Consider the following 11,545-nt stretch of genomic DNA (forward strand, 5'->3'; position numbering starts at 1 on the left):
AAATTTATATTAATGTATGCACATTAGTAATCCCCCAACAAAACATGTTAGGTGTCCTTTTATCACTAACATTGTGTTGTTTAAAAAGGATCACCCCTGATTTTCTGTTTTCTATCCTCCTGTAATTTTTAGGGTTCAAACAGGTAAATTGTCAGAGTTTTTAACAACATCTTGTTGCACACACTTGAGCTTCATGGACCCTGGACCTGAGGGTAAGCTGTACAGTGAAGATTATGATGACAACTATGATTACCTGGAATCTGCCAACTGGATGAATGATTATGATTCAACCAGTCGTGGTAAGGAGGCTTCATAAAGCACTGGCCTGGCTGGACAAAACTACAAAATATTGTTTAGCACCATCCTTAATAATTTACGCTGCCAGCAGTCTCACAGTGTTCTGTCCTCACTCCTGTTTAATACACCTAGATCTCTACTTTTGTTTGGCTTTACTTTTCCTCCCTCTACTTACCTTTGGTTTCTGGTCTAATATTCCGGTGGTAATTGTGGAGTATGGAGTTGGACTGTCCCTTACTAAGATTGGGGAAGATTCCTCTCCCAGGCATTTGAAGTGACTGGTGATTTTGACATGGGAAGAAGCAGTGGTGAGTGACAGATGTTTAATCAAGTGTGAAGTAGGAAAATAATACATATACAATAGGGCTTTTTGACATTAAAAAGCATAAAAATATGAAATTTAATTAGAGTCCTTTTATATAATATTAGAGGAGCATATCAGAGTCTGTGCGGAGGTCTGTGTAGTTTGAAAAAGGCTATTCAGTATGCCTGTTATTTTCGTAGTACAAACTAGGCAAATACAACTAAGTCAAACTCTAACTGGCTTCTAGGAATACAAAGGTGATATAGTGAGAAAGCACTGCAGGGGCGTGAATTGAAAGTGACTGAGCAACACGACCCTACAGTGTTAAAATACTGACTTAGGCAGAGCAGGCATTATGTTGCTTGAATCTCATACAAAGAAGGACCAATGAGAAAGAATTATTTGTCTAGCCCTCTAAAACATGATTTGCCTGCTTTCATTGTCTGGGTATTTGACTGTTAGCCTGTAACTTAAGGCAGCCAATTTCTTTATCTTAAGAGTGGTGGCCGGGCGCGGTGGCTCAAGCCTGTAATCCCAGCACTTTGGGAGGCCGAGACGGGTGGATCACGAGGTCAGAAGATCGAGACCATCCTGGCGAACACGGTGAAACCCCGTCTCTACTAAAAAATACAAAAAACTAGCCGGGCGAGATGGCGGGCGCCTGTAGTCCCAGTTACTTGGGAGGCTGAGGCAGGAGAATGGCGTAAACCCGGGAGGCGGAGCTTGCAGTGAGCTGAGATCCGGCCACTGCACTCCAGCCCGGGCGACATGTTGGAGAAAAGAAAAAAAATAAATTTTCGGTCCTCAGTGAGGTCAGCCAGCACAATCTCATACAATAGGGCAACACATTAGCAGTCAGAAGGACTATTTTCTTTTTTGGGCCCGATATTTACTCACTAAGCACTACTTCATTTATTCTGTATTTGTTTTTGTAAGATCTAAAACAGTTGAATTTCTTTGTTGGAAAAGTACATTAAATACAAGGCTATTTACTGTTATCAATAAAACCAAAGTCATGATGTCTTGGCATAAAATACTTTGAAAATTAAATGAAAAGATCATATATTGAGATTGTTTGCTATTCTATAGGTAGTTGTGATTTTTATCTGTAGTACTCATTCCATTGGATTACTAAAATATATATTTCTAATGATACATATTACTGAATTTGACATTATGGCATTCTGAGCCACTTTCCTACTTCCGGGTTTACTCATCAGTGGTCTCAAAATGAATGTATTTATTGCTTGCCAGCCCTTCTGTGGGTAAAGAGCTTCTCTCCATATTCTTCATAATCCTCCACTCAAGTTTCTAGATTATATTCAAGGTTACAATCTTTGTCATTAGGATGTCACTGAATATGAACTCCATTCTTACAGCTCTACTAGTTTGCCTTAGTCACGTCAGAACACAGAAAGACATCTGGAGAGATCAGTAAATATCATCAAAAACCAGATGACTCATGACTGATATAGCAGACTTTGGTATTGATCTGAATAGTGTGCTTTTCTAACTATAAACATTGTGAATATTCATGTAAAGTCTAAAGTACTAAGCTTCCACAGGATATATGTTGTTTTTCTTTCCATTACCCATACTCAGAGATAATGTTATAGAAGGTGTATGGGGGAAGGGGAGTCCAAGAAGATAGGGACCATATCCATCCTCTTCACCACTGAAATGTCAGTACCTAGTACACTGCCTGGTACACAGCAGCCAACAATATTTGGTGAATAAACAAATGAGGTGACTAGGAAGATTTTTGCCCTTTCCTGGCCCTTCCTCACAAAAGTCCCCTCAGATTAGTGCCACCTGAAGCTCCCTGTTCTGCTCCTCCTCCATCCCTGTCACCATTACCATCACATGCACACACGCAAATACACAGATTGTTAAATGCTTGCTCCAGTATAAAATAAGCTCATACTGCTTTCAAGAACCCTGACCTTGTCTCAGCAAGTTGAAGAAGAGGTGGGTTCTGGTAAATGGCCATGGTCGCTGGATCTTAAAGTAATGAGGTTATATCATGATCACAAGCTTTTCCTCCATGAGCTAAAAACAACCTACTTCTGGTGCTATGTTGTGAGCACAGGAGCCAATCATTCTCTTTGCTGGGGTAGATTATAAAGTAACTAAAATATTTTCATTCTTTTCTCTTCCCCCTTCCCCCACTAACCTTGCAGCTCGCTGTGGTGATGAAGTTGCTCGTTATTTAGATCACCTTTTGGCGCACACTGCTCCCCATCCTAAACTAGCCCCTACCTCACAGAAGGGAGGGCTAGATCGGTTCCGAGCTGCTGTGCAAACAACCTGCGACTTAATGTCCTTGGTGACCAAGGCCAAGGAACTGCATGTACAGAGTGAGTAATGCTGTGACTCACCAGAGTCAGGCACAGGATGACGTGAAGCCCAGGATGGGGGCGGGCATTGATTACAATGTAAGCAGGAACTTAAGTTTTGTTCACTGCTTTATCCCCAGCATCTCAGACAGCAACAGCACCTAGAACACATTAGACACTCAAATATTTGTAAAATTCATGAATTGTGTATAGTTATGCTGCAGGTAGTGCTATGTAGTCTGGTTTAACTGGTAACATGGTAAGAAGAGGCAGAACAAGAGACATGGAGCATATTCAACTATAACATTAAAGTTAAAAATGGTAGAAAGGGCTTTTCCTTTGGGAAAATTACTTCTATGGAATTTTATTGTTGTTCCAGCAATGTAGATCTGTTTTGTCAAATATAATACTCATTCTTTACAACTTTGCCATTCTCCTCCCCATGGCCACTACCCTCCTTCAGTTGTATTTACAGTGGAGGGTGTCTTCTGCCACACATTGCCAGGAGTAGTCATGGTTCCAAAGAGTGTTCAATGTCTCGATAGTAGCTGGATATGACAGGAGAGAAGGGCTCCCTTGGCCACACCTAGAAGACCTGAATGTTAACATTCTACAGATGATGAGAATGACTGAGATGCATGCTCTTGCTGTCTAAAACTTTATTGACCATTACTAACCAAAGATATTAAACATGAACTTTGGGAATCATTTAACATTTATAATAGGGAAAAGCTTAGCATACCCTTTGAGTATGCTTCCTTGAGAAAGGGCGTATATGAAGAGATGAAATGTATTAAGTTATACTTCTCAGTTGTGAACCAGAAAACTTGAGCTTAATTCCCAGCTCTGCTACTTACTTGCTTGAACAGTTATTTGAGCTCTGTATCTCTCTTTCTGTATCTGTAAAGTGGTGAAAATTACAAATCTTTCCTTAGAGGTGATGGTAAGTATTTCAACAATGAACTGTAAGTAAACAATCTTAGGAATATCTCAACTACATTTTTTTTATTCCCTAGATAGGATTATCCATTCACGTATTGTTAGGGAAATTTAACCACTAACAGCCAGATATTCACCTAGAAAAGTTCGGAAAATATAAAATGCAACTGAGTTCTTTCTATTATATGTCGTATTCCATCAAAGTATCAGTGAACGCACCATTGTGGATTAATTACATTAGTAAATTTAATATCTTACATGTCCAGCTAGTGCTATAATTCTAGAAATTCAATTCAAAATATACTTATTAATTGCACATGATTTAAATTATCTGGTATTCATATTTGTTTTCTTTGATATTACCAAGAAAGAAGAAATTTCTCATTCTTGTTCTATAAAGAATTGACTCACATGTGACTTAATTGTTGGAGTCAATTGTGCATTTCTATTAGTCTCCTAATTATCTAATATTTCCCACAAATGTCATACTTTTGCAGATGTTCACATGTATCTTCCTATGAAGTTATTTCAGGCTTCCCGGCCTTCATTCAATTTACTTGATTCATCTCATTCCCGACAGGAGAACCAGGTAAATTTGCGCAAGAGGTATTTCTATCGGCTTTTTGAAAAACTGCCATCTTTATGGGAAATAATAGAACTAGTCATTATGGTTCTTGTTAGTAGTAACTAGTGGTACGCAAAATGCTATCCTGGTGAACTTTTACATTGGGCAAGTTTGTCTGGTCAGACTTTGGGAAAACTAGATTGCTGTATTATACATCTGGAAGGTTTCATTGTTTTTGCTTTGCCTTTCATTAATATTTAAAGAATTCCTTTGGAAAAGGTTTAGAGGTAAAAAGATGACTCATTCTAGGATATTATTTAAGTTGAGCACTTGTGAACTTAATTTCTTTTCATCATTTCTCAAACTAAAGGTTCCCTCTGTTCGTGTAGAAATACATCTTCCTAGAGACCAGTCTGGAGAGGTTGACTTTAAAGCACTGGTTTTACAGTTGAAGGAGACCTCAAGCTTACAGGAACAAGCTGATATCCTCTATATGCTGTATACTATGAAGTAAGTGGTAGATATCATCAATCTAGTTTAATGTTCATAATCAGAGGAATTACAACATAATAAATAGAGTACAGCTTCTGGAGTTTCGCCGATCTGGATTTGAATATAGTTTAACAACCTACACATCATGTGACTTCAAACCCTCAGTTGTCCTCATTTATAGAATTTGAATTATATATACCTCATAGAGTTATTGTAAAGATTAAGATATAATATCCACGAAGTCTCTAATACAATGCCTGGTACGTGGTGGGTGATCAATAACTGATAAGTATTATTGTCATTAGGCTATTTTTAAGCCTCCATTATTTGGTCAAATGTACAGATAAGGTTTTAACTCAAGAAATGTAAGAATATAAAGGTTTATAGGAAAAACAAGCTAACATTTTTGTTTGCTATGTGTCAGGCATCCTGCTAGGTAGTTTGTATTAGTAGAAACTCGATATGTCCAAATTGAACTCCTCTCTCCTGGACCCCACAAGCCCACACAAAAATAATCTGTTCTGCCTCCTTTTCTATGTTCTACTCACCATGAAGAAGCAGGATGGACTTTCTTCCCCTAAACTTGGTTTGGATTTTGAGATAATGGTGACATACACATACCAAGAAGATGTGGAATATTTATTACTCACATAATGAGGCTTTCTGGGAAGAGCAAAGAAGGTTCCCAGCTTGCTCCCAAAAAAGCTTGAGAGCCCAGGGAAAGGAGACTAAATTGGGAGTTTTATAATCATTACAGGATGAACATTCTCACTGGCTTTTAGCTTTCTTTTTTTGTTGTGTCCTTGTTTGGTTTTGGTATCAGGGTAATGCTGGCCTTATAAAATGAGTTTGGAAGAACTCTCCCCTTTTCCTTTTTTTTTTTGAATAGTTTGAAAATAATTAGTTCTCTAAACATTTGGTACAGTTCAGCAGTGAAACCATCTGGTCCTGGGCTTCCCTCTGAGGGAATACTTTTTATTACTGATTCAATCTCCTTTGTTATTGATCTATTCAGATTTTCTATTTCTTCATACTTCAATCTTGGTAGATTGTATGTGTTCACAAATGTATCCATTTCTTCTAGGTTTTCCTACTTGCTGGCATATAATTGTTCATAACAGTTTCTAACAATTCTTTGTATTTCTGTGGTATCAGTTATATCTCATCTTCTTTTTTTAATTTTGAGGCGAGGTCTTGCTCTGTTGCCCAGGCTGGAGTGCAGTGGCGTGATCACGGCTCACTGCAGCCTTCACTGCCCAGTCTCAAGTGATCCTCCCACCTCAGCCTCCTGAGTAGCTGGTACCACAGGTGTGTGCCACCATGCCCGGCTAAATGTTTTTTTAATTGTATATAGAAATGAGGTCTTACTATGTTGCCCAGGCTATATATCTCCTTTTCATCTCTCATTTTATTTATTTGGGTGTTCTTTCTTTTTTTCTTTGTCTAGCCAAAGCTTTGTTGATTTTGTTTATCTTTTCAAAAAAAAAAATCAGCTCCTCATTTTGTTAATCATTTGTATTGCTTTTTTAGTCTCTATTTTGTTTATTTCCACTCTGATGTTTATTGTTTCTTTCCTTTTACTAATTTTGGGTTTGGTTTGTTCTTGTTTTTCTAGTTCCTTTAGGTGTAACATTATGTTGTTTATTTGAGATCTTTATACTGTTTGATATATGCATTCATTGCTATAAACATCTCTCTTAGAATAGCATTTTCTGTATCCCATATCTTTTGGTATGTTGCATTTCCTTTTCATTTGCCTAAAGAAAATTTTGTAATTTCCCTCTTAATTTGTTCAGTGACCCCCTTGGTTGTTTAAGAGCATGTTTAATTTCCTTGTATTTGTACAGTTTCTGTGGTTTCTCCTGTTATTGATTTCTAATTTTATATCATTGTGATCAGAAAAGATACTTGATATGATTTTGATCTTCTTCAATTCGTTAATACTTGTTTGTGGCCTAGTATATAATCTACCCTGCAGAATGTTCCATGTAAAGTTGAGAATAATGTGCATTCTGTAGCTTTTGGATGGAATGTTCTGTAAATATCAATTAGGTCCATTTGGTCTAGTGTACAGTTTAAATCCAATGTTTGTTGATTTTCTGTCTATGTGATCTGTCCATTACTGAAAATGGGCTGTTGAAGGCCCCTACTATTATTGTATTGTGATCTATCTCTCCCTTTAGGTACGTTAATATTTGCTTTATATACTTAGGTGCTCCAATGTTGGGTGCATATACATTTACAATAGTTAAATCCTCTTGCTTAACCGACCCCCCTTATCATAATATAGTGACCTTCTATATCACTTTTTAGTTTTTTACTTAAAGTCTATGTTTTTAAGACAGTCTTGCTCTGTCAGCCAGGCTGGAGTGTAGTGCCATGAACATGGCTCACTGCAGTCTCAAACTCCTGGGCTCAAGTGATTCTCCCACTTCAGTTTCCTGAGTAGCTGGGACCACAGGTGCATGCTACCATGCCCAGCTAATTTTTATTTATTTTATTTATTTATTTATTTATTTTTGCAGAGCTGGCATCTGGCCATGTTGCCCAGGCTGGTCTTAAACTATTGGGCTCAAAGCATCCTCCTGCCTCAGCCTCCCAGAATGCTGGGAGTTACAGGTGTGAGCCACAGCACCTGGCCCTGAAAGTCTGTTTTATCCAAGTGGAGTTACGTCTGTTGTCTTTTGGTTTCCATTTGCATGGAATATCTTTTTTCCATCCACTCACTTTTAGTCCATGTGTGTCCTCACAGGTGGAGCGAGTCTCTTTTAAGCAGCATATAGTTGGTTCTTGCTTTTTTTATTCATTAAGCTACTCTGCTTTTTAATGGGATAACTTAATCAATTCACATTAAAGTAATTATTGGTAGGTAAGGGCTTACTACTGCCATGTAATTAATTGTTTTCCAGTTGTTTTGTAGAGTCCTTCCGTCCTTCCCCCCTCCTTCTTTCCTTCCTTCCCCCCCCTTCTTTCCTTCCTTCCTTTCTTTTTTATTTCTTTCTTACTATCTGTCTTTATAGCTAAGTGATTTTCCTTCATAATTGTTTTGATTTTTTGCTTTTTATTTTTACCATATCTATTATATGTTTTTGCATTGTGCTTACCATGAGGCTTACAAAAAGTCTTAACAATTTAACTATGATTACAATAAAAGAGAAGAAAAAAACTCTTTAACTCCACCTCCCAACATTTTGAGTTTTTGATGTCACAATTTATAATTTTTATATTGCATATCCCTTAACAAATTATTGTAGTTACTGTTTTTAATAGTTTTGTCTTTTAACCTTCATACTAAAGATGTAATTTACACACCATCATTAGATTAATAGAGTATTCATATGACTATGTACTCAGTGACATATATTTTCAGATGTTTTCATATTACTCATTAATGTCTTTTTCTTTCATCTCGAAGAACTCCCTTTAGCATTTCTTGTAAAACAGGTCTGATGGTTATGTATTTCCTCAGCTTTTGTTTGTCTGGAAAAGTCTATATCTTCTTCATTTCTGAAGTATTCTTGGCCGGCAGTTTTTTCCCTTCAGCATGTTGAATACCTCATCTCGCTGTCTCCTGGCCTATAAGATTTCTGCTGAGAAGTCTGCTGTTAGGCTTATTAAGATTCCCTTGTCATCACACACTGGAGCCTGTTGTGGGGTGGGGGGAGTGGGGAGGGATAGCATTAGGAGATATACCTAATGTAAATGACGAGTTAATGGGTGCAGCACACCAACATGGCACATGTATACATATGTAACAAACCTGCACGTTGTGCACATGTACCCTAGAACTTAAAGTATAAAAAGCAAAAAAGATTCCCTTGTATGTTATTTGCTTCTTTTTTCTCACTGCTTTCAGGATTCTCTCTTTGTCTTTGATCTTCAATATTTTTATTATAATAGGTTGTGACATAGTCTTATTTGGAGTAGAATTTATTTTCAAATATTTATCTTCCTATTGAACATGTCTAAAATCAAATTCACTGTCTTTACCACAAACCTACTGCTATTGTCTTTCCTGACTCTATTCTTGTTATCATCATTCCTTCAAGTAACCCAGACTTGAAATTGTGTCATTATCTTCAATTCCTCCTCATCCCCTGCCTCCCGCTACAGTATCAGCACTACCATAGGGAATCATTGGCCAAATCTAAATCCTCTATGATTTGACTTTCAACCTTTATTTACCATTACTCTTCCCTTACAATGTGAATGCTGTCACCAAAACAGTCTATTTATCATACTCAAAACACAGCCTCTACATGTCTACCTTCATACCTTGATTCTTATTTTTTCCTCTGCCTAGAATACTCTCCTTAACCACACTCCATTTCTACCTTTTGCATATCTCTCTGTCAAGGCCTAGGTCATCTGTCACCCACATGAAACTTTCTCCAATCTCTAATAGTAAAAATAAACTTCCACTGATTCTGAGATCTCATAGCACTTTTTTCATATCTTTAAAATTTGACAATGTCAGACTTAGAGAAAAGTTGTGAGGATAGTACAATAAAAATTCTGGATAGCCCTCATCCAGATTCATCAGATGTTTCCACTGAGCTTTTAATCTCTCTCTGTTTCACATTGATACCATCATCTATACTCAATCACACACACATATATTATTTTTTTCTGAACCATTTGAGAATAAGTGGCAGACATGATCCCCATCTAACCCTAAATAATTCAGTGTTTATTTCCGAAAAATTAGGAACTCTCCTACATAAGCACAGTATAATTGCCAATGTCAGGGAATTGTTTAACATTAAACCAATACTATTAACTATCTACAGATACTGTTAAGATTTGTCATATAGCCCAATAGTGTCTTTATAGCAAAAGAACATCTAAAATCATGCATTTTATTGAGTTCTCATGTGTCTTGAGTCTCCATTTATCTGGAACAGTTCCTGAGTCTTCATTTTTCATGTTATTAACATTTGTGAAAATACAAACCAGTTATTTTGCAGAATGTCCCTCAATTTCAGTTTATGTGATATTTCCTCATGATTAAATTCAGATTATACATTACTAACATAATGCCAAGTTCTTTTCCATGTGTCATATCATAGTGTTGATTAGTCCCATTGCTGATACTATAAACTTTGATCACTTGGTTTGATCATTTGGTTAAGGTAGATTCTTCCATGTACCTACACCATAAAGTTATTATGTCACCTTTTGAAATTAAAAAAGTATCTTGTAGAGATGTACTTTAAGACTATGTAAATATACTGTTACTCTTCAAACTTTCGCTCACTGATTTTTTCATCCATTAATGACTTCCTATAGCACATTTTATTTCGCTTTTTTAATTTAATATATTGAATAGATATATTCCCATGGTTCAAAAATTTTTAAGTACGAAAGGATATACAGTGAAAGAGTAAAATGTCTTTCTCCCATCTCTGTTCCCCCAGATACCCAGTTCCCCTTCTCATGAGCAGTCGTTGTGTGTGTGTGTGTGTGTGTGTGTCTGTGTGTGTGTGTGTGTGTGTGTGTGTATCCTCCCAAATGTCCCATAAATGGACATTTATGGTTACGTAGGTAAACACAGACATATATGTGGATACTTTTACCCCTATTTATCCAAAAGGTAGCATAGTATATGGACGGCTCTGTACCTTGCTTTCTTTCACTAAAACTATATATCTTGATAATCACTACATATATATTCCAATTATCTGTTGCCTCATAACAAATCACTCTGAAACTCAGTAGCTTAAAATAACAAAAATTTAAAATTTTTAAAATTATCTTTCACAGTTCTGGGACTTGCCTGTGTTCAGCCAGGCAGTTCTCACCTGGATCTCTCATTTAGTTTTGGTCAACAATGTCTGGGGCTGGAATCTTCACAATGCTTGCTCACTCATATGTCTAGGGGTTGGTACTGGCTGTTGGCTAGAACCTCAGCTGAGGTTATATACAGCTGGTATACCGCAGATGACCTCCTCATATGTCTCCCCACATCTTCACAGCATGATGACTAGGTTCTACTAGTAAGTGTCCCAGCTGGGAGCTCTATTACTTTGTATAGCCTAGCCTCAGAAATTATGTAAGTCACTTTTGCCTTAATCACAAGCATGCCTGGGTTCAAGGGAAGGGAACACAGAAACCATCTCTTCATGGGAGGAGTGTGAGAGTCACATTGTAAGAAGAGTAGGTTAGATAGGAAATTGTTGCAGCTATTGTTGAAAATATAATACCACAGTCTAGATCTACTTCATATTTTCTTAATAATTGTGTGCCATTCCATTATTTGAATATATCATAATTTACTTAGCCAGTCTCTTATTGATGAACATTTGAATTGTTGCCAGAATTCACAGTCACAAAAATGCTATAGCAAATAGCCTCATGGCACATAGCATTTCACGTGTGTGAAATTTATCCTGCAAGGAAACCAAAACTTGAATTGATAAATCAAAAAATAGGTATTTTTTAACTGTACAATTAAATGGTTTTTAATGTATTCACATTGTTGTGCATTCTTCACCACTATTCATTTTAGAACATTTTCATTACCCCAAAAAGAAACCCCACTTCCTTTATCCGTCAACCCCCAATCCCTCCATCCCCCCAGCCCTAGGCAGCCACTAATCTACATTCTGTCTG

General features: G+C 37.0%; 1 protein-coding gene across 5 annotated transcripts in view; it reads left to right on the forward strand.

Moving 5' to 3' along the window:
- Positions 1–11,545, forward strand: part of PHKA1 (phosphorylase kinase regulatory subunit alpha 1) — a 133,481-nt gene that overhangs the window by 88,157 nt on the left and 33,779 nt on the right. For 3 of the 5 annotated variants that reach the window (XM_025372152.1, XM_025372153.1, XM_025372154.1), the window contains exons 18-21: positions 133–299; positions 2,782–2,958; positions 4,374–4,465; positions 4,812–4,951. In XM_025372152.1, the coding sequence (XP_025227937.1) occupies positions 133–299; positions 2,782–2,958; positions 4,374–4,465; positions 4,812–4,951 (576 nt within the window). The remainder of the gene's footprint in view (positions 1–132; positions 300–2,781; positions 2,959–4,373; positions 4,466–4,811; positions 4,952–11,545) is intronic. The other 2 variants (XM_025372155.1, XM_025372156.1) reach the window with 1 other exon arrangement.

This window comes from Theropithecus gelada, chromosome X, assembly GCF_003255815.1.
Source record: "Theropithecus gelada isolate Dixy chromosome X, Tgel_1.0, whole genome shotgun sequence".
NCBI lineage: Eukaryota > Metazoa > Chordata > Mammalia > Primates > Cercopithecidae > Theropithecus > Theropithecus gelada.